This window comes from Pezoporus occidentalis, unplaced genomic scaffold, assembly GCF_034315485.1.
Source record: "Pezoporus occidentalis ecotype Australia unplaced genomic scaffold, CSIRO_AGI_Poc_V1 ctg111, whole genome shotgun sequence".
Taxonomy (NCBI): Eukaryota; Metazoa; Chordata; class Aves; order Psittaciformes; family Psittacidae; genus Pezoporus; species Pezoporus occidentalis.
In genome coordinates this window covers 1,887,066-1,909,981 of record NW_026912898.1, presented here as the reverse complement: position 1 = coordinate 1,909,981, position 22,916 = coordinate 1,887,066, and the positions used below count along the sequence as shown (strand labels likewise).

General features: G+C 48.3%; 2 protein-coding genes across 5 annotated transcripts in view; one reads left to right on the top strand and one right to left on the bottom strand.

Annotated features, from left to right (window-relative positions):
• The first annotated feature begins 739 nt into the window (after nucleotides 1–739).
• Nucleotides 740–18,547, top strand: LOC134171005 (uncharacterized). Its single transcript, XM_062632860.1, has 20 exons — nucleotides 740–925; nucleotides 1,014–1,070; nucleotides 3,062–3,099; nucleotides 5,098–5,238; nucleotides 6,782–6,844; nucleotides 7,969–8,089; nucleotides 8,537–8,629; nucleotides 9,693–9,853; nucleotides 10,809–10,894; nucleotides 11,111–11,194; nucleotides 12,222–12,284; nucleotides 12,395–12,472; nucleotides 12,566–12,654; nucleotides 13,150–13,186; nucleotides 14,413–14,561; nucleotides 14,736–14,798; nucleotides 15,075–15,150; nucleotides 15,763–15,847; nucleotides 16,020–16,107; nucleotides 16,615–18,547. The coding sequence occupies exons 1-20, from the start codon at nucleotides 770–772 to the stop codon at nucleotides 16,723–16,725; spliced, it is 1,839 nt and encodes a 612-aa protein (XP_062488844.1). The 5' UTR covers nucleotides 740–769; the 3' UTR covers nucleotides 16,726–18,547.
• Nucleotides 18,548–19,014: 467 nt separating this feature from the next.
• TMEM39A (transmembrane protein 39A) overlaps nucleotides 19,015–22,916 on the bottom strand; it is a 48,023-nt gene continuing 44,121 nt past the window's right edge. For 3 of the 4 annotated variants that reach the window (XM_062632919.1, XM_062632903.1, XM_062632913.1), the window contains exons 5-8: nucleotides 22,613–22,755; nucleotides 21,867–22,215; nucleotides 20,890–21,077; nucleotides 19,936–20,455 (exon numbers count right to left, since the gene is read on the bottom strand). In XM_062632919.1, the coding sequence (XP_062488903.1) occupies nucleotides 20,269–20,455; nucleotides 20,890–21,077; nucleotides 21,867–22,215; nucleotides 22,613–22,755 (867 nt within the window). In that variant the 3' untranslated portion in view covers nucleotides 19,936–20,268. Of the gene's footprint in view, nucleotides 19,544–19,935; nucleotides 20,456–20,889; nucleotides 21,078–21,866; nucleotides 22,216–22,612; nucleotides 22,756–22,916 lie in introns of those variants that run through there. The other variant, XM_062632930.1, reaches the window with a different exon arrangement.

The following is a 22,916-nucleotide window of genomic DNA, read 5'->3' as shown; positions in this document are numbered from 1 at the left end:
AGTGTGATGAGGAATGGCTGAGGGACCTGGGGGTTTAGTCTGGAGAAGAGAAGGCTCAGGGGGGGACCTTATTGCTCTCTACAGTTACCTGACAGGAGGATGGAGTGAGGTGGGGTCGGTCACTTTTCCTAAGGAGCAAGGGATGGGACAAGAGGAAACGGCCTCAAGCTGCACCAGGGCAGGTTTAGACTGGAGCTGAGGAACAATTCCTTCCCCAGAGGGTGCTCAGGCATTGGAACAGGCTGCTCTGGGCAGTGCTGGAGTCACCGTCCCTGGAAGCGTTCACACACCGTGTAGACGAGGCTCTCAGTGCCAGGGGTTAGTGGTGGCCTTGGCAGTGCTGGGAACAGTTGAACTTGACAATCTTAAAGCTCTTTTGCAGCCAAGTCGCTTCTACATCTATGATTCACGCTCAACCCTCTTGGAGGCCACTGAACATCGCTCTGTAGAAGGTGTCCTGAAGCACAGAGCTGTTTGACGATGAAAGGGGCAACAGCAGCGTGGGGGAGCCAAGCATCCAGCCCACCACCAAGCCGAGCCTGCCTGAAGCCGTCAGGGGAACTCTGCACCTTGAGGCGGTCAGCTCCGTCCTCTGCAGCCCCTGTGGCTCATTGGAGCCGCTTGTATTCACACCCTATTAATTAAAGGCCCGCGAGCTCCTCCCTCGGCTGCCGTCTCCTCCCCTCAGCTTCGAACGGGCCGCAAGGCGGGGTCAGGCCCGGCGCGGCATTGCCTCGCTGCAGCCGCAGGGGTTGGTGGAAGGGCGGTCATGGAGCTGCTGCTGTTCCTGCTTGCGGCGGTGCTGCCGGCCGCCGCCGTGTACCTGTGCTGCGTGCGGCGGCACACGGGCAGCGCGGCGGCCGCCGTGCAGCGCCGGGAGCCGGGCCGGGCCGAGGCGAGGGGCCGCAGCCCGCCGCGGAGCTCCGTGAGCGCCGGGGAAGGAGGGAAGGGGGGGGGGGTAGCGGGTGGCGGGGATCAGGGCCCGGTGTTCACCTCTCGCCTCCTCTCCGCAGTGGGCCCCGCGGCTGTGCGGTGCCGGCCTGCGCTTCTTCGTCCATGTGGCCAACACGGTGAGTGCGGGCGAGGGGGCCGGCTGGCGAGGCCGTGAAATCCGGGGTTGCGCGGGTGGAACAGGACGGGGCCGAGGCCGCCGGGGTTGCGGAGGGAGCGGGGCTCGATGGGGAGGTAAAACCCGCGTTTGGAGAGGGAGGTTGTGTCCCCGGGGTGGGAGGCGGTGGGGAGAGGCACCCTCGGGGTGAGGGTGTCATGGATGTACTCGGGCATTGAGAGCCCAAATCCAGCATCATCGTAGAGCCGCCGCGAACGTTACTCAGACCTGAAGGGGTTCAGGTGCTTCAGCCCTTGGAGTGGGGTTTTCAGGCAGGTGCTGAAGGCAGCTATCCCCATTGCTTCCCCTCGGGTGGGATTTGGTGCTGAAGGCAGCTGTCCCCATTGCTTCCTTCGGGTGGGATTTGGTGCTGAAGGCAGCTGTCCCCATTGCTCCCTTCGGGTGGGATTTGGTGCTGAAGGCAGCTGTCCCCATTGCTCTCCTCGGGTGGGATTTGGTGCTGAAGGCAGCTGTATCCAGTGCTCCCTTCGGGTGGGATTTGGTGCTGAAGGCAGCTGTCCCCATTGCTCCCTTCGGGTGGGATTTGGTGCTGAAGGCAGCTGTATCCAGTGCTCCCCTCGGGTGGGATTTGGTGCTGAAGGCAGCTGTCCCCATTGCTCTCCTCGGGTGGGATTTGGTGCTGAAGGCAGCTGTCCCCATTGCTCCCTTCGGGTGGGATTTGGTGCTGAAGGCAGCTGTATCCAGTGCTCCCCTCGGGTGGGATTTGGTGCTGAAGGCAGCTGTCCCCATTGCTCCCCTCGGGTGGGATTTGGTGCTGAAGGCAGCTGTCCCCATTGCCCTCCTCGGGGAGGGGGGGATTTGTGAGCCTGTGGGTGGATTCCGTCTGTGGCTGGTGCTGACATGAGACCGTTGTATGGCAGGGTGCTGGGGGGAGAAAAGCCTGCATCCTCTTGGTAGTGAGCCTGCGGCAGCATCATCTGCCTGAAAGCAGGTGGATTTTGTTGCTGCTGCTTAGCCTTGCCTCTTGAGCTGGTGTCAATGTTAGTGTGATCTGTTTACAGACCTTGGCCGCTGGTTGGGTCTGGAGTAAATGCTAGTGATGATCTGTGTTTATTCATGAGAATACCTTGCAAGTGGCTTTCCCCCAGGATATAACAGCCAGAACACCTTTTTATCCTTTGCTTTGTGGCCATTTCTGTTGCTTGTTTCCTTTCCTGACACCCCCTTTGGAGGGAAGGCATTTGTTTCTCAATCTCCTGCAGGATTGTGCTGCATTAGATTAGATATAGATTAGAAAAGAGACTCTAATTGTTTCATAAGGTGTGAGGCAACATACCTTTCATGGATCTAGAGGTGTGAGCCTTGCTTCAGACTTGTACTGTATTTGCACATCCCTTAACATGTTTTGGAAGTCCATTGTTGAGCTGTTAAGACAGGCTAGAACAAGGCTGCTTTATTTGGGACTGATGGTATTGCTACACTGGGAACCAAGTTATCCAAAGTGTTTTCCCTGTCTGCTGCTATGGAATCTCTACATTTCCCATGCTTTTCCAAGCTGGCTCAGTTTGCTGCAGGAGGTAGTTGAGTGACAGGGAAGATCTTAACAGTGGGTTGATGAAGATGATGATAATAATCTACTGCCTTATTCAATGTTTGCAGTATCTGTGGAACATGAAGATGGTAATGGAAAAGAGCTATGTATATGCCTCTTAACACTGTTGCAGCCTGCAGCTGCAGGCTGAGTAAGGGAAAGATAAAGGCAGGAGAGCAAGAAGAATGCACTCTTTGTAATATAAATGTGAGAGAGGGAAAGCATTTTGAGCCTATTTTGTGGCCTGAAACACAAGTGTTTGTGCTGTTTTTTTTACTGCATAGCATTGCATGTTCTCTAGGGTGCTCCAAGACTGCAGCTATTGCACATTCTTTGTCTAGTGAGGAAGGTGTTCAGGTTTTGATTACTGCAAACTGATGTTTTTGCTTACTTTCTTCTAGGCTTTTGGACAGATCTGCTTACTGCCACTTATACTAAGGTAAGAGTGGGGAGGTTTCTCCCCTTCCAAGCTTCTTTTTCTTGCATTGCATACCACTTATGGGTTATCTGGAAAGACCTTTTCTAAGAGGGAAGCTGCAGAAACTGATTGGAGAGCGAGCAAGGTTATTTCATAGATGTTTTTTTACTACAGTTTTTGTTCAGAAGCTGTGCTTTCAAGTGTATGTTGTGCTAAGAGCCACTCAGGTAAGAGGCATCAGGAGCCTCTTACTTGGCTCATGTAGTTTGCCTGTCATTTAATGGGTCATCTGAGGCATGTATTGCAGACAATTAGTACCCCTGAATTTTTACATGGAACATAGGCTTTTTGAGTCAGTCAGAAACCTGTTTTACAGCAGGTCATTCCTTGACATAGAATCCTAGAATACCAGGTTGGAAGGACCTTAGGGATCACCTGGTCCAAGTTTTCTGGGCAAAGCATGACCTGCACAAGATGCCCCAGCTGAGTCTTAAAAGTGTCCAAAGTTGAGTATCCCACCACTTCCCTTGGGAGATTATCTCAATGGCTCAATTATCCTAATTTTCCCAATGGTTCTCATTGTGAAATATTTTCCTCTGGTGTCCTAGTGGAATCTCCCAAGGAGTAACTTGTACCCATTACCCCTTGTCTTTCCATGTGACTTTTTGTAAATATAAAGTCTCCATCTCCTTTGTAGCCACCCTTTAAATACTGGAACATGGTGATAAGGTCACCCCTAAACTCTCTTTTCTCTGGGCTGAACAAACCCAGTTCTCTCAGCCCTTCCTCATGTGGCTTCCCAGTTTTTTGAGGATCTTTGGCCCTTCTCTGGATACTCTCCAGCCTGTTCACATCTTTTTTGTACAGTGGGGACCAAAGGTGAACACAGTATTCCACGTATAGCCTGACAAGCGCAGAGTAGAGTGAGATAATGGCTTCTTTATGCCTGCTGGTGGTGCCCTTGTTGATGTAACCCAGCATCCTGTTGGCTTTCTTTGCCGCAGCAGCACACTGCTCACTCCTGTTGAGCTTGTGTCCTCCAGGACCCCCAGGTACCTTTCCACAGAGCTGATCCCCACATGTGCAGATGCCAGCCTGTGCTGTGCTCTTGGGTTGTGCTTACCCAGGTGCAAGACCTTACACTTGTCCTTGTTGAACTCCATAAGATTCTTGTTATCCCACTCTTGGAGCCTATCCAGGTCTTCCTGCAGGGTGGCTGTCCTTTCCAGAATGTCCACTTCCCCACTCGGTTTGGTATCATCAGTCAATTTGGTCAGGGTACACTTGATCCCATCTTCCAGGTCATTTAGGAAGATATTGAACAGAATTAGGCCCAATGTGTTGATTCCTGGGGGACCCCACTGGTGACAGGTCCCCAGTTTGAGAAGGAGATATTTACCACCAACCTCTGGGTGCAGCCTGCCAGCCAGTTCCTCATCCCTTACACAGACCACTTGTCTAAACTGTGAGAAACTGTATAAAAGCCTTGGAAGAGAAATCCAGGTAGACAGTACCCACCACTCACCCTGTATCAACCAACAGACAGGGTCTTTACATGTTCCAAACACTGGCCTTGTGCTGTGCTCCCTGTTGTATTTGCAAATGAGCTATGTTGAAGCAGGTAATGAAAAAGCTTGAGGGAGGTGCTGATTTTAGCAGGATTAGTGCTTGAATGTAAGGCTTGTATTCCTTTCTCCTTGCTTTTCCTCTCCAATGCTGTCTTTATTGGTCTGTGGGTGATGCATCTGGTGAAAGCAAATTGGAAACTTTCACCATTTCTTTCCCAGCTGGAGTTTATAGAGGCTGCTGGCTTTATGTCAAGTGGTAGGAGGTTTTATTAAGCAAGCAAAACAAATGTGGTGCTGCCTTTGGGAAAGAAAGGTGCAAGACATTATCTGTTGCAACTCCCTGCTGGGAGAGCAGACTGCTAAGACACAGTGTTCTGGGTAAGGCTCCCTTTGAGCAGGCTGGGAGATTACTCATGGGAGAGTTTGCAGACTATCAGTAACTCTCTTCCAGGCTGGAAAACTTCTTGCTCATGCGTTCGCTTGACATCCATGAAGATCCCACATTTATCCCAGAGGTTGCTGCGGACATCACAGAAGACAAGTCTGAGGCTAAAAACACTGCAGATATTATCAAGCAGCTGCTAGATGCAAGGTCAGTGCGTGATGTGTAAAAGTAGTGTGGGACAACACACGTATTGGCATGGTTTAAGTGGGAAGCTGTTGTTGGGAGTAATCTGGATTCAGATCTTACACACCCAGCTACTTTACAAAGCAGATAGTGCTGTCAGTCTGCTATCAGCTCTACAGACTGATAGTGCTGTCAGTCATCTTTCCTTGTGTAACTTACACATCACTTGTTCTTACAAGAAATGTGAAGTTTCTACAAGCTCCAGGGAGTCTCCTTGTTGGAGAGAGACTGGGTCCTGCCCTTGCAAGGGCTGTGGTTGCACTATCAGAGCAGATATACTTAGTGGCTGGCGTTACATGAATTTGCAAGTGTGCCATTTCTTGCCTGCAAGAAATCCCAAAGAGAACACAGGGTTTGCTTGGAAGAGAGAAGGAACAAGAGAGAAAACAATCCACATAAGGTTTGTTTTCACGTTTAGGTTGCTTGGGTAAAAGCCTGTTCAGCTTCTTGATTACAGCCTGGGCTTGAATGAATCCCACTAGATTCCAGCCATCACTCAGGCTTGCATGTCTTGCTGAGGTCTGATGGTGAGATTGGAGCAGCTGGGCTGGTACGAATGCTCTCCTCATTTGAGTTTGATTCTAAGCTGTGAGCCTATCCAGTAGTTATTGAAAATGTCTGAGCTCCACTTCAGCAGCAGCTCAGAGGATGGGTTCTCTGTATGCATCTTAGCTTTTAGCAGGACTAATCTTGCTCCCTGATTGAGTTCTTAAGCTAGAGCAATGAAAAGCTTTCAGCTCCTTTGCCTTAGAGGGAGGGATGTATTTCCTACAGGCTTTAGATAAGGTGAGTGCAGCCTTCTGGTTCTTGTGTCTCCAGTTCCACCAGTGATATATTGAGTGTTACAGGGAGTCTTACCTCTTCCCTGCATAGCACATTATGGTGTTGTACACTGGCCTGTTCCAGGACATGGCTTCTGGTCTGCATGATGACATGGAGCCATCACAGGAGTAGTAATTGCAGCTAGCTTTTATGTTTATCCTGTTGTGATGAGAAATGTCTCTTTCTGATGTGCTAGAGCCATCAACTTTGTTTTTAAGCAGTTTGCTGATGGGTATCTTTGCGTGCTGCATAGTGCCTTTTCCTCTTTCCACACCATACACTGTATGTGCTGCTGGTTGTCTCAGGATCTGCCTAGGGACAGAGATCCTGGAGGCAGGTTTACCACTATATCCTAGCTATCCTGCAGTGGTGAGTAGCAGATGTAAACCTCAGATGTCAAACAGTTTAACGACGGCTGTATTGCAGCAGAAGTATGAAGCAATCAGAACATGTCAGCAAGACTGATGCCTTAATTGTATGGCACCCTTAGTGTACCTGGTGTCTGGCATGAGTGCAAAGAGGCTGGCAGAATGTGAGCTGAAATACATAGGCTAGTGGTCCAAAAGGTGGCCAGCAGGTCAGTGAGTGGTGGCCAGACCTGCTTTGGGCTGATGCTGAAGTCTACAGGTCTAAACAGAGGTGGATTTCGTGGATCACAGTTGCCCCTTTAATCCTTTCTTTGCAGGTCTGATTCTCCTAGCAATGGGTTTAGCTTCAAAGGGATCAAAGACTACCTGGAGTGCTACCAGTAAGTGAAATCATGGTCTGGAAACAACTTGTCTTGCACATTCCCCTGCTGTGGGCTGCTTGTGTTCCATGAGCTCTCAGGCATCTCTTTGTTAGGATTGTCCTTGTGGTACCAATGTTTAGCCTCACCCTCTGCAGTCCTTTCCCTCTAACAGAATAATAGAAGAAAAGCCAGCTGGGAGAGCTGGCTCAACTCTTACAAGCCCTGCAAGGATATTTAAATGCTATTTTCCTTGGATGATTGTCATTCTTCTTTGGGGGAGTTTTCTACATACCTTGTTTGCCCAAACACATCAGTGAGGAGGAGAAGCTGGATAATGTGAATGTGGGGCTCTGAAGAATCCCTTGGTTCCCCAGCTGCTTGTTACCTGGTTTTACTCAGTAAACGTGTCCAGCTGGGAAAGAGCTGGAAGCACATCTCTGACTCTGAGGTTCTGTGGGCTGTTGACTGCACAATAACCCCTGATTGCCTCTGGGACATGTGCCAGGAGTGGGGCTCTGAGATAAATCCTCTTTGAACTTGTTCTTCAAGGGCCACCTTTGCCAGCAGGCTGCAGCCATGGAGCAAAAGCCTGACACTGCAGTCTAGTGTTAAAGGTGCATCCTGACTGTGAGGCTTTCATGTTGGCCAAAGAGAGATGTGTTTGTGGTGTAACATAGCTTTTAGTCAGGAGGGAATGTTCTGTTTGTTAGAGGTGGGTTATGGTGGTACTGCTGGGAGACCCTTCGCTGTAACAGGCTTCTCTCCCTTTCTCTGTAAAGGGGACAGACAGGCCTCTTGGTCTTAGCTTATGGGAACTTCATAGCCTCAGGCTTCCAGGAGCTTGAGGGCTCTCTGTAAGGTTCTCAGCTGTCCTTTCCTGTTTATATGGTGGATCAGGAATATCTGGGCAACTGTCCTAGCTCCTGCCCCTACTCTAAGGTTTGGAGTCCTGTTGTGTAGGCAAATCCTTCCCTTAAGGAAAGGGAGCCTCCTGTCTTGATGGTGTCAACTGTGTTGAAACCATCATCACACACAGACTCTTGTTCTTGCTTACAGTTTGACAGCCCCATGAGAGGCAAACCCTGTGTTTGGATGTGGTGTGGGGGTCTTGTAACATGGTCCCACCTTCTCCTGTCCTGCAGGAGTGGGAAGCTGACGCCATCCCAGGTAGCAAAGAACATCATTGCTGTGCTGGAGGACTGCAACAAATCCACACCCCCACTCAGAGCCATAGTGCAATGGGACCCGGAGCAAATAATGCTGGTAATGTCTGCCTCTGGTAGGAAAGGGGCCTCTGCCACACCATTAGAAGGGGCAGAGGCTCTTTTGCTGATAGATTGCACAGGAAAATACATACATCTTTCCTCCCTCCTTGTGTAGAGGGTGACCAACAAGTCTTTCCTTCCTGCAGAGGGAGGTAGCATTAAAGCAATCTGTTTCTTGCTGGACAACTACGTTTAAAATTGGACTTGTGTGTGCTTATGTGGCATCCGTGAGCATAGATACTTCCAAGTAGTAATTTCCCATCAGCATATGGTGGAAGAAGAAAGAAACTTTCATAGTTTGGCTTAGTAGCAGCCAGAGAGAGCTGTTTTTGGTATCGATTCCAGTACTGGTGATGACCTTCAGCTCAATTAAATACATACATACATACATGTGTATATATATATATATGTATGTATATATAAACCACATGCTTTTTCTCTGCAGATGGCGGAGGCCTCCACTGTTCGCTACAGGAATAAATGTCCCTTGTCTTATCTGGATGGCATCCCAGTGTGTCTGAAAGAAGAATTCAGAGTGGTGAGTTGCCTTGTCCAGCTTTCAGCTCATGCTGCAGGAGCTCAACCTGGACAAGGTTTTAAGGCCAACTCCTCAGCAGAAGCCTGAGAATATCTTTGTAGTAAGGGGTAGTGTGTGGGTTTGCAATGAGTAGGATTAACAAGTTTTGTCAAGTGAAGACAGATCTCGGGTACAGCAGGCATGTTGCCTGCTTTGTTCTGGTCTCTTTAATCCACAGGGAGTAGAGGGTGGGAACAGCCTCTCTTACAATGCAGTGAGAATGTATAAAGGCATCTGTAGCAGTGGGTGTAACTATCTGTACTTCTCCAGCACTGACATTGTTCCACTGGCAAAGCATCCCTCTCTCCTTAGGGATAACTCAAAGGATGTGTCAGAAGTATGGAAGTTACTTTGAAAATCACCACTCACAAGGAATTTTTCCTGTAGCCTCACAGCAGCTAGCATTAAATACCCCTGGCAGTGCCATCAAGCTGTTGTAGGCTCTGCAGAGACCTACCCATAGGGTGGCAGTTCTGTTTGTGTACAGATTCTTCCATTGCTGCCATAGGGTGGCAGTCCTGTTTGTGTACAGATTCTTCCATTGCTGCCCCAAAGGGAACAGTACTTAGCGTACCCTGGAAATGGGGCCATATGGTATTTTGGCATTCATCTAAGCCTTGGGCCTTGCTTCCAAGCACTGCAGATCTTAAACTGCAGCTCTGTCCATAGAAGAATTGGAAATGGAGTTCCTGCATGCTGTGGGGCCAAAGCGACTGTTCTACAGCCCTGGGAGTAGCAGTTGCATTGCTTCAGGCAGGCAGACTTTATGAACATCTACATGTTCCTGCTTTTCTGTATCATGGTATTAAAAGGACCTCTTTTCATGGGTGAAGGACCAAATACTAAAGGGTTAAGTGTCCCTCCTAACAGAAACAAATATAGCATAAGTTGATAAGTGAAGCTTCCTAGCTCTTTACTTACCTCTGTGGTTTCTGATGCCTGGGATCTGTTGTGGGGTTGAAGTGTGCATGGGTTAGCCTACCTTGCCAGGGGTTTAGGATGAATAGTGTGTCTTCTTGCTGAGGTACCTTATCATCACCGAGCGGGAACAGTGTATCTTGGGACAGAGCCTGAAACAGAAGATGCTACTGTGGCCAAGAAGCTGCGGGAGGCTGGAGCTATCATTATTGGGGTCTCAAACATGCACGAACTAGGGACTGGAACAACTGGATGCAACCCTAATAGGTAAAAATACCTTTCCCCTTTCTTTCCCCTGATTTAGAAAGACCTGAAAGTCTGTCCAGAACTGACAAGAAAGGGTACAAGTGTAGGGCAAGCATGTAAGGATAACAGAAGCACCCCACACAGGGAGAACCCTGTGCATTGTAGAATTAAAGGTCAGAGTAGCTATGAAAGCCTGAAGGCTCCTGAAATCAGAGGAAGGAGAGGATACAGGTGCTGAGTAAGGAACTTGGTTTGCCAGGCCTTACAGGCTTGGAGGTATGAATGCTTACACGCATGAGTGGTAGACAGAAGCAGGGATAGAACACAAATAGTAGGCTAATGCTCAGTCACAGTAGTGGCCCAGAACAGTGAGAGCAGGTATAGTCATCTCAGGAGAACATAATGGGTTTATTTCCTAGCTAAAAGAGGTTCACTGGAATTTGTTGTGAATTTTCCAGCAATAGCCATGCTGAGAACTGCTGCTCCAGAGCAGTGGTCCTCACAGCCTTGATAAGCCATGTGCAGAGCAATCCTTCCTGCATGTGCAGCTGGATGGAACTGGGGCTTGCCTTCAGCTGTAACAACATGCCAGGGCATTTCCTCACTCTGTGAGGTTTGGCTGGGTACCTTGGCAGGTTTCTGATGTCCAGGGACTTTGGTCAGACTGGGGACTTGGGGAACTGTGGCATGCAGTAATGGCACAGTGCTGTCACAGACAAAAGGGCTGAAGCAGCATCCTTCCTCTTGCTTTGAGCCTCTTGAATAGGCTGCTTATGGTAACAAGAGACTGTACTCAGAGGCAGAAGTGGTTTTTTTGCATCTTATTTTCTAGGGACACTGCAGTATCTGGGATTAAATGGTATCTGTCTTTACTAAGAGATCAGAATCCCTGAGCTGTGTTTCTGGGTCTTTTCCTACCCTGTAGAGCATCCGGTCCTTCCTAGGAAAAGGTTCAGTCCTCTTTTGTCTGCTTCAGGTACCACAAGGTCCCAAGGAATCCCTACAAGCCGAACCACTTCACAGGGGGGAGCTCCAGTGGGTCAGCAGCATCTGTAGCAGCAGGTAGGTGGTTCTCAATGGAGTTCAGGTGTAGTGGGAGGAAGGTCCTGAGCTAAAGCACCTCAGGCATTTAGTTTCTCTGGGGGGTGGTTAGAAGGTAGAGGGAACTCCTTGCTGGACAGAAAGCTCAGGGTGCTGTCATGGCTACAGCTGCTGGTAGAATGGTCAAGGCAATGCAATGTCTTGCTGGTCACAGGCCAATGCATGTTTTATTTGTAGGTCTCTGCCCAGTGGCTATTGGCACAGATGGAGGTGGCTCTGTGAGGATTCCTTCTTCATTCTGTGGTGTGGTGGGGCTGAAAGGTAGAGTACTTGAATCACGGAGGGGGTGTGTGTCTTGTTTGTATTCTCAGTGCAGGCTATTGAAGAGGTGTTCCAAGAAACCTAACTTGCTTGAGTCGAATGCTGAACAAAACACAGTGTGCTGCTTTTCTTTCTACCCACTCGTCCCTCTTCAGTTTTTCTTCTTTGCTGGGAGGTGTTCCCAACATAGTTGGGTACATGTAGTGAGCTGGTGAAAAGCATCCCTACCCACAATGCTTTGCATCACCCCTGTTGTATGGAGAAGCTGATGCTGCTCAGAGCTGTATCTGGTAAGTTAAACCTGGTAATAGGTGTGTGAAATGAGGACACAGCCATTCCTCTTACCTCAGTGTTACAAAGAGTAGCAATGCAGTTTTTGCAGTCAGAATTAATTTAATGTGCAGAGGACACAGAAATGCACAGGGCAGTGTCTACAGCAAAGCAGGATTGTCATTTGGAAGAGATGCCAGCTTTTGGGAGTAGTTTAGCATTCCAGAGGATCTCTGCTGCCTCATCTGAGAGCAGATATTCAGCCATTACTCTGTTTTCCCATCCTTCACATGTGATCAACTTGATTAATCTTGATTCATCTGATGAAGATACTGATGACCATGACAAAAGTGTAACTGGTCAGAAAGGTGACCCAAGCATGAAGCTTCACTGGTGAAGTGGGTGAGATCTCCCAGTGGGTGATAATCCTGTTCCTACCTTTCCATCCTCCATATCATAGATGCTGCTTCTGCATATTTAAATGCATGTATTTCGAAATGTCCCTGCACATATTTCCCCTCAACTATATAATTTCTTGGAGGGGGGAGAAACAAGTTTCACTCTTGCTGTTTGACTGATGAAGCAGGTCGTGGCCAGCAGAACAGGGTACTGAAAGATGAGTGACTGGGCTCTGAAATGACAGGCAGTAAAGTGGCTGGCATGGGTATATTGCTTACTGGGTGTACCAGAGCCATGTGGGTCAGATCTCCCCAGTGACTGCTGAGATCTCCCTAACTGCCCATTTCCTTGTCTGCAGGTACGTTTGGGCGCATCAGTTCTCATGGCAGCTTGCCACTCTCCTACTCCACAGTCAGCGTAGGTAAGGGGACTTATGGTGTTGTGGTGCTCTCACAGGGGAGGGCATCTGTGCCTACAGAAGACCTTGAGAGGAAGGCACTATTTACCCCTTGTTTTATCTATCTTTTACAGGCCCTATGTGTACCTCAGTAGTAGATGCAGCCATTGCTTACAGTATCCTTGCTGAGCCAGATCCACTCTATCCATATGGTAGGTGAGAGCTTTCCCTCCCTGAGCCCAGGTCCTCTGTCTTCCTAGAGACATCCTAGATAAAAAGAGGAACTCTTTATTTATTCCCTGCAGGACTCAAACAACCCAAAGCAACCCTATCTGGGATGTGTGCTCCTGACCTGAAGGGCTTAAAACTGGGAGTGGACTGGACATTTTTTAAGGTGTCTGTTCTCTCTTTCTGCTGCTTTGCAAAATGAGGTTTAAAAAGAATTCAATTCATTCACTGTTCTCTTGCCTGTTATCATTGAAGTAATGAGAGTATCCGTTTGGTGATGGTGCTGTAGCTGCAGAGTAGTATTTCACCCTTCCCATGTAGAAAGTGGGCTTGCACACTAGTACAGCTTGGCAATTGTAATGCACCCTCACAAATGTGTTCAACATTTCTTCCCTGGAGAGAAAACAAGGACTCTTTCTGGCTGTGCCCCAGTGCAGAGAAGAACTATCCCTACCTCTGGAAAAGAGGACTTTTTTTTCTCCTTAGGGGTATGACCTGCAAGCAGTTCTCTTGGAGCGGGTGGCCTAAGGCAGTCCTGGAGGGCTGTGCTTCACTACCACTAGAGACAGTAATAAGGAAAGCTCCATCAGCCCCAGTGTGCTCCCCAAGGAGAGGAGGGCAGTTACTGCAGTTTACTTAGTTCTTTCCTCTTACTCTTTAGGAATGTGATGAAGAAGTCCTGTCCATCTGTGAGAAAGGTAAAGAGGAAAAGTCTGTAAGTCTCTTACTCTGCCTGATGTAATGAGATCACTTGGTGCTTCTCTTGCATACATTACAAAACTGTTGCCTGAAGTCCTTAAAGGCAGCTGTTGAGAGGTCCGGCTGGACAAACAGCAGGAGCTTTGTTACAGGGAAACCCTCCTGACTGCTGAGGGGTAAAAAGCTCAGCAGTTGTGGGCTTGTCAGATTACAATGCAAGAATGCAATCCAGTGTGCTAAGCTTCTGTATAAAGACAGAGCTGTGCTCAGGAATACTTACTCTGAAGGCTTTAATAGTAAGAGACTTTTAAGGGATGCACTTGTTTCACAATATAATTCAGTAGGAAAGACAGGGCTAGGGCTTTGTGATGTATCCAGTCCTCTGGTATGTCCTTAAAATGAGCTAAATGGTGCCTTTAGGGTGGCTTTGTCAGATTTCAAACAAAGCAAAATTGACCCTGGGTGAGTACTTGGGGGTGGGGAAGAAAGATTGTACAATGCCTGGTACAGTAGTTGGGTTCTTATGTGTTGGAGCTGAAAGAGTTCACAGTGTTCAGGCTTTGTTTGCCTGGATTTGCTTCAGCCTCCTTATTTCCACAGACACTCATGCTTCTAGATGTGTCAAGTTTTCTTAGGAGAGATGCACCATGAGCCAGGAAAACAGGCAACCTTTGGTATTCATGAAGAAGTTGGAGTCAAAGAAAGAAGGGGACTCTTCTTACACTGCAAAAGATTGACTTTTCCCAAAGTCCTGGTGTTCAGCCTTGCTAAAATCCATCAGGACTCAGTAAGCCTGTATTGACGACCTGGTCTCTTGAGTATCCTCTGGGTTCCTCTACATTCATGATTCAGAAGAGGCTTTGAATGGGAATCTCATGATGCTAAGTGATCACGCTCATAGAATACAGGTTACATTAAGTGCTCAGGGAAGCAGTCAGTCTGCCTTCACTCTGAGTTAACTGAGAGGCTAGAAGGAAGAGATGAACTTGGCTGAAGTACAGTGGGGTAAGCTGGGAACCATCCTACAAACTCTGCCCTGCTGGAAAACTGATACCTAGTTAGGCTGAAGGCTTTCACCTATGAGAAGCAGCAGCAGCAGCAGCCTGCATACCACATGATGCACTGAAAAGGCTTGTGATGGTCTAAGGGGTGGGGATTTGCAGCCCTTCTATGAAGCTCTGTGAACTCAGAGATGCTCTCTGTGCTTTACCTGCTCTGTACGCAGCTGTGGAGCACCTGCAGAGTCTGGGAGCCAGTGTGGTTGAAGTGTCTCTCCCAGAGATGGAGGAGGTGCGGGTAGCACACGTAATCTGCATTCTCAGTGAGATGAGGGACTTCCTGCAACCTGACTTCAATAAACACTTCCAGGAAATGGTAAGTAGCAGCAGTTTGGAGCAGGGGCAGGAGTTGAACGGGTGGCATGTCGGTGTCACTGAGGCTTCTATGACAAACCACCTGCTGGATGACTACTGATACAAGCAGAGAACTCGTTGGCTGTCACATCCAGTTTCTTGCAAGCAGAGCCATGATCCAGGTTTTCTCTTTCAGAATTTGGACACTCGGGCTAACCTGGCCTTGGCTTCCCAGTTCACAGCTCTGGATTATATTACGGTAAGGAACATGCTGTGACAAGGCACCTAGTGAGACTGTAAAAGTGGGGTAGAGGCTTGTTTTAATCTCCCTATACACGTGGAAAGATGGCACCAGCTGTGCTCCTCTGCATGCTGAATTGTGAAGCACCACAGAGGACATGATGTCCTGCATCTTGATTCCAAACTGCACGAACGAGGTCTTCTTTTGCAAAGGCATAGGCTTTGGTGGGCAGAGTCTGTCAACATCAGACCTGTGAACCGAGAGGCCTGCTCATGCAGGTCTCTCTGCTTGCAGGCAAATCGACAAAGAACTCGGAGCATGAGATTCCTGCAGGACATCTTCGCTACCGTGCACTGTATCCTTACACCAGGTATGGGCAGTCCTGACCAAAGAGCTGGTCCCCAGCAACTCTGTGGTACATGTTAAGAGCAATCACTCTATACACTTTCCCTCCCTATTTTTAAGTGTGACTTTTGTGCACATGCTTTGTTGTGCCTCAAGCCTTTAGAAGAAAATGCAGCCTGGTTGTAAAGGCTGCTGTGTATTTCTGGCATGTTTCTATATCCATGGTAGTGAGAAACTCCTTGGTACTTGCAGAGCCTGCACATTTACACAAGAGAGACTGGACATTACTAATGTATGGAAATGCTATTGCTCTAAGTAGACTCTTAACTGCTTCATTCATAAATGCCAGTGACTTGACTGCATTGCAGGAGAGTGAGCTTGCATCACCCATGTGCATCAAACCTGTGGCTTTAATGAACTGTTCCTTGGAGATTGTCCATTGCCTGACTCTCTCATTGCTCTTTAAGCACTGGATCAGGTTGCCCAGAGAGGCTGTGGACTCTCCATTCCTGGGGATGTTCAAAAGGACATGGTTCTGAGGAACCTGCTCTAGCTGACACTCCTTGAGACAGAAGGTTAGACACGATGCCCACGTGAGGTCCCTTTCAATCTCAGTCACTTTGTGATCCCTCCACAGCTGTTCCTTCCACTGCCCCAAGAATCTATGAATCTGACCTCTTGACTGGGAGCAGCGATTCAGCCTTCACGATGCGGTCCATGAGGTAAGAAGGGTGCTGCTTGCACTATGGAAAGGAGGTTGGGAACAGCTGGAGATTAGCTGCACAAACTGATGGAGCTCTGGCTGTAGCACAGGAGAGAGATCCTAACTCCCAAAAAAAGAAAGACTTTGCTGCTGTCCCAAGGCAGGAATGCTGATGACAGATTTTCCCCCAGGTTCATGCAGCTTGCGAACTTCACTGGCATTCCAGGCATTGTGGTTCCCATTGGATATTCTGTGGCTGGGCTTCCCATTGGTTTCCAGGTGAGTATTTGCTCTTTGTGGATGCTGGGTCACAGAACCCCCAGCTAGCTTTGTCCTGAACCACTATGACCAGGTTCTTGCTGTTCCACACATAAGGATTTGGCAGGTACTGGTAATAAATGTTTTAACTTGTGGAAGAAGAGATTTGCCTCGGAGTAACTCACTCCTGAATGGCAGAGGGACTCTTCAGGTACCTGGGAGTTAGATTTCTCTCTCTACTTGCAGAAGTACCTAGTACTTGTCACTACTCTTTTCTTATTTCTGTAACTTCTTTGGGCCCTTCTCCCTTGAAACAGGTCTCATGTAAATGAAAGCTCCATGTCTTCTAGTTAAAAGTTAGTCAGCTGCTGTTATCCCAGTGCAATGATGCCATCCTTAACAGGATGACAGGGAAAAACACATGTCCTTTAGGTGCTGTTGGGGGGGGAAGGATGTATTTTCCAGGACTTTCAAGAGCATCTGTATGTGGTGATGCTATTTTACAGCCACTCCCCCATGTTCTCCCAGGTAATGGCAAAGTGGTGGGATGAAGCTGTTCTTCTGAGGATTGGCCTGAAGCTGGAGCAGTTCCGTTGTCAGACCAAAAAACCATCTATTTACTACGACATCCTCGCATGATGGCAGTGACCAACAGTCTGGTTCTTCCCCATCTGACCTGACCAAGTATCAGAGTGGACTTGTTTTCAGTGTTCACCTAGCAGCAGAGCCAGTTATGGAGTGGGGAGGAACATTGAGCCCAGCGGGCACTGATGCTGAGCAGACATGATTTCTACTCCCTCCTTGTTATTGGATGATCCAGTATATACTGGGGAGACCAACTGTGCTAGCTAGTTCCTCACTGTGTTTTTACCCACAGGGGAAGCTGCAACTATGTTCTGCAACTTCTTTCCATGTAGGTGTAAAGATGGAAGACACTTGAATCTACAGGACTGCATGCAGGCAGTTCATGTACTGTGCATGGACAGATACAGTCTCTAGACCTTAAACCTCACAGAACTACTGCTCCAGGATGTAACCAAGGTACTCTTCTGAGGGGGAGAGGCAGCAAGTAATGCCTACCTCCCTTGGAATGAGAGGGATCTTAGCATACCTGCTAAGGAGTGTGTGTTTTGGCCCTGCAGTCCCTCAGAGCAAAATAGAAAGCCTGTAGCTATGGAAGCATCACTGCTCTGCTGTCCCTTATGCTATGAACAGTGTAAAGTCAATCTAACTGCTGCACAAGGTATGGGTGTGCTCACCTACCTTCAGCCTGACATGCAAGAGGCGTTAAAAGCAGAGCATAAATCCCGATCAACTCCATGACCAAAAGCCCTGGCTCAAGGTTCTGGCTTTCTATTGCACATCTCTGTTTTCCAAAACAGGCCTTGGGAGAGCCTCTTTATTTCTAGTGATTGCTTAAGTATAAGCCTATCATTTAGGTGCTCAAATAGAAGAAGCTACTTGGTAATACTGAGTAAGGAGTGCTGAGCCTATGCCAAACAGGTAAAATCTGTATGAAATGGTACTGAGCTATTGCAAGAATTGCACCCAGTTTCAAGAAAGGTGTTGCACAAAGCCACATGCAGCAGAGACTGCTCTAGGTAGGAAGCCAACCCCTTCTTACCCAAATGTGCTTCCCAAAGTAATCAAGCTAGAATTAAGACATGGATTAGAGATGAGGCTGTACTACAGGAAGCATGACATGGCTCAAAAGCCTGTGTCTCAATGCAAGGCCCCAGACTCTAAACTCTGAAGCACCTGTGTCCTTGTCAGCAGCACTAGGGGCCACATGAAAGATAAGACAAAGTCTAGGAGTAACCAAAGCTAAGTGTTTGTGTTCATTTTGGAGTAGCTGGGGGTTAAAGCTCGGAGGTATCTCCTGTTGCCTCCCTCAGTAGGTATCCTGGGCCTGTGATGAGGCTGCTGGAGAAGCTGTCATGCAGACAGGAGCAGAGATCACTGTATTTACTTGCCTTGGAAGGAAAGAAGGAACAGAAAGTAGTTGCAGTTTCTTCCAAACTCAGCAGAGTTTGGGTTTATTCCCCCTACACAGTCACTCTTTAACCAGAGCTAGCACTTTACTAATGGTCACAGTTACATCAGGCGGCATCTGAAAGGAAGAACACTGCATTGCTGTCTCCTCTTTAAATACCTGAATTACTGCATCAACTCCTACCATCAGCCTGTCACCAGCATCCCCAGTTAAATTAATTCTATGGTTAATACTGTCTGTTGTCTTCAGTTCCTCTCTGTGATACTGCCACAAAGATTTTTCACTAGGTTCTGGTATAGTTCAGCTTTATGAAGAACACTTTAAAAGCAAAGTATTTCCTTTCTTATTAATGGTAAGTTATTAAACAGTACCAGTCAATATACCTTAAGAGTGAAAGACTGTTAAAATCCATTGTATAGCAATAAGGGAATTGAAGTGTTTTACAAGAATAAACTGCAGATGAAGCTATTTATTTGCTAATCTCTTCCTAAATGATATACTACCCTCAAATTACAGCTTCAATATTTAGTTAATTCCCTGGGTGAAGTGAGGGAGCTGAAGCTGCTGGGGAGAGAGATAGGAGCAAGAGTTCCTTTTAAATCATACTTGGATGCTGCTACCAGTGGAGAGAAAGAACTTGAGAGCTTTTACAAACTGACAGGAACCCAAGCCTGTCTTTCCACACACTGCTTCCTCCCTTTCCCTAAACTGGCATCACAGCAGTGCACGTTTCCACTGCAAGACTTCTCTGGTACTGAGCTAAAAGATAAACTATACTCACCCTGGGGGAAGGCCCCTGTATTTCCTTTCTGCTCCTGGCTGTCTGCTTACTCATTTTCCATAGCAGACCAGTTAACAACAGTTCTATCCCCAGTATGCAATAGCAAAGCAGTTGTGTGAGCAAAGCAGACACAGTGACCACACACACAATCCTGTTGCTTCACATAGATACATGTATGGGTAGAGATACACGGTATATACACATTGATTTGGTTTTATATATATATAAAATAACACCTTGTTTATAAAGCGACATTTAATTGCCACTGGTTCCCTCCCCCCTTCCCTCCCCCCAAAACCAATAGTATACAAAATATAAAATATCTTAAATATTTAGAAATGCTGCAAGAAAAAAATAGAACTGTATGAAAATATCTTTTCTTTTTTTTCTGAGGTTCCCTCCCTGCCCTGGGGGGAGGGAAGGAGAAAAAGGGTACACGTGTGGCCGGCCTAGTGTGCCTTCAGTCCATAGTTGTTCAGCGGGTAGGAGTAAGCCCTGCCTAATACTATCCGGTCCCGGAGGAGCTTAAATAAGACATAGTAATTGCAGAAGAGGATGAGGGCCATGGAGAGGGTATGGTTCCACTTCTCTGAGCGCAGCAGTGAGTAAAGCTGGTAGCAGACAACGCTGCCTTCGATGAGAATGAGCAGGTTGAGCAGCCGTAACGGACGGTGGAAAAGGAACTGCAGGAGACAGTGAGAAAGGGGAGATCTCTTATCATTCATTGCAGTGGTCAACTGGGGAGAGGTATGTACAAAATGCTGTCAGTGCTAGTGACCACCACTAGCTACCACTTAGGAAAAACAGTGTAAGAAACAAGGCATGTAGAAGTGTCATTTTGCTTAATAGGTGAAATAAGCTATTGGCCAGCTGACACGCTTTCCTGTATCTGTGGAAGACATTAACTAGAACTCCCTTAAGAATATGCCTGATCACCACAATGAGACAGCAGTGATAAGGCAGCTGTGGCTTCCACCTTGCCCAGACACCACTGTAACACTGCGTCAGGAAAGCCTCTCTGTCGCAAGCCAGTGTTTAGTGCTGCACAACAGCCTGTTGCTGCTGAACAAAACTCTGTTCCACATGTTCTGCTCTACTGCAGCCAGGTTTGGGCCTCTTCCTCCTCCCACAATAGTAACAAAGAATGGAATCATAGAATAGTTGGGGTTGGAAAGGACCTTAAGATCATCTACTTCCAAACCCCTGCCATGGGTAAGAATGCCTCACACTGAGACCAGGTTGCTCCAAGCCCTGTCCAACCTGGCCTTGACCACTGCCAGGGATGGGGCAGCCACAGCTTTCTCTGGGCACCCTGTGCCAGTGCCTCAGCACCCTCACAGGGAAGAGCTTCTGCCTAAGATCTAACCTGAACTTCCCCTGTTTCAGTTTGAATCCATCACCCCTTGTCCTATTGCTGCAGTCGCTGATGAAGAGTCCCTTTCTGGACATGTGAAGCAGGAGAAGAGATACTTGCATAGAAACGGGCATGGGACACATCTGAAGGCACTGCTACGTTGTAAGGCCCAACTGCTTTATACAGGCACCGGCTGCGTCGCACCAGAACTCCTTGTGGCCATATTGTGTTCTCCGACCAGCTGTGAGGAAAGAATGCCAGAGCATTAGCATCTGTGACCATGGGTTCACAGACATAGACTGTAGCTTGAAAAACACCAAAGCCTCTGCCACAAGGACATGTCCCACTGGAAAAGCACAGAGGGGTCATCACAAGTACATCACATGCACTCAATGTGAACAAATGGCTCCCAGCGCAACAACCCAGCCCACTGCACTGGAGAGGGTCACCCCTTGCCCAAGCTACTTCTCCACTGGCTAAGAAGAACCTCAACATTTGTTTCTGGGAAGGAACCAGCAGTGACTGAAGGAGCTCAGAGAGCAGATGTTTCTGTTTCTAGGGAACAAAAAGACCAGCAGAGTTTCACATGGAATGGAGGTGTCCTCAGTAGGTAACTACTGCTGGTAGTTGCTTATCTACTAGAATGTACTAAGCCCTCCCCAGCCCCATACTCACATATGCTGTGGAGCATTGCTGTAGGAACCATGTTCTAGTTTCTGCCACTTGCCAAGGTGGGCAGCTGATCTGTGGAGCAGGTCACAGTACTTGGGAGGCAGCAGCTGGGTGGTGAGCATGACGAAGGCGTTGATCCACACCATGATGAGGTGCTCACAGGACCAACGCATGTCATAGTACTGGGTGCTCTGCAAAAAGACCAGACAAGAACTTGGCACCACTGTCACAAAGTGAAGGGAGGAACGACAACGGACATAGTGCATCCAGCAGACCCACACCACACGTTACAGGCATGCGCTTTTGGACCGGTGGCTTCAGAAGGTTACAGTTTAGGAAACACTCAAGACTCCCTTCTCCTTGACCTGAAGGAGAAAGGGCAGGGGCTGATGCTGCAGCTGGTATATCTCTTCCTCCAGCAGCAGGTAACAACAGGGTTTGCTTGCCACAGAAATGCCCCAGGAGCACCAAATGCACCAAGACTGCTACATGGATTGTGGGACTCTGCCCATTTCACTACACCAACTGAAGCTCGTTCAAGTTAGGAAGACACCAGACTGCAAAATACAACTCCCACAGTGACAAGAGGTTGCTGGATTTAGCTTGCCAAGCATCCTAGTTGGCTCTGTTTTCTAACAGGGTGACCACCAAAGCCTCTATTCCAAGCACTCGAAAGCCAGGATGGTGGATCTGAGATGGGTAACAAGAGGTTGCCTTTTCTAACACAGCTATCCATCTGCCTAAGACAGGGGTGGGAGGAGGGGAGTTAGTAAGTGGGGTGATGGGACTAGAGGTGCATCACATTTACAGCAATACCTATCCTCCAACCAGGAGCAGTACTAGTGCACTCCGGATGCAGCCATGCTCCGCTATCCGGGCTGCCAAAGGGGAGACAGAGAAAAGGGGAATTAACCAGGAATCTGGCCTGGCAGCAATTCACACAACATTCAGGGGCACGGAGAGAGCCAGGCGAGAGCTACCTTCACAAAACACAATGGCAGGAATGCCACGTAGTAGGCACTGAAGAGAGAGTTGAAGAGAACTTCCTTGATCCTGCGGTTGAAGTCTGCTTTTAGGCACTCCACCTCATTGCGGATGAGATCTGGGGAAAGGGGGCAGCTGTGGGTGGGGATGGACGTGGGGTTATTGAACTGTTCCCTCAGGGATTCCCACAGAAGAGAGAGGAAATCTTTGGGTTTGACCAGGCTGCTGACAGCTGAAGCCCCATCGTCCACCATCTGGTCCTGTACCAAGTAATCACAGTCTGCAGGCAGGGGCTGTGCTCTGCTGTCCTGGTGGAAGCAGCACAGAGGAACATAGACACCAAATCTGCAGGGAGAGAAAGAAATGAAGGGCTGGAATGACAGACAACCCAACATAAAGCAGGGGTACCTTCTCAACAGATGAGGGGGACCCTTACTCCATAAGCTAGTGGCCATCTCTTCTCCCCATAAAAGTCTAGAGGCTTCGACAGAGAAGCTTTCTGAAATCCTATTTGTGAAACCAATGATCCCAATGGCTCAGTCTTTGGTCACAGTAAAGGCCCCTCCCGTACAAACAGCACGCTGAGGCAATTACTTCATCAGCTCAGTGCTGCTACGTCCTCAGCCACTTTAACAAGGTGAGGAGCTCGATTACAGCCAACAGCTCTGCTTCCCATAGGGGCTCATCCACCCCCAGCAGCTCTGCTTCCCTCACCCTCAAGGTACCAGGCAGTGTCACTCACGGGTAGCCCAGGAAGAGCAGGTTGAGCACAGAATGGCTGCGGAAAAGGTTGACCAAAGTCCAGCAGAGCACCCATCCACAGAGGGTGAGTAGCACCAGGCGCACCATGTAGTGAATCACTGATGTTGCACCCACCTGAGAGGCCTGCAAATGGAGAAGAACCATTCAGCAGCTTGGAACACAAGTGTTAGAACATGAGCATAATGGGTGCCTGTGGAGCAGGAAAATGGTGCCAGGAGGCACTGTGAGAAGGATGAATGGCTGCCCTTTCCCTCCCTGAAGAAGGAGGCTGACCCTCTTACAAA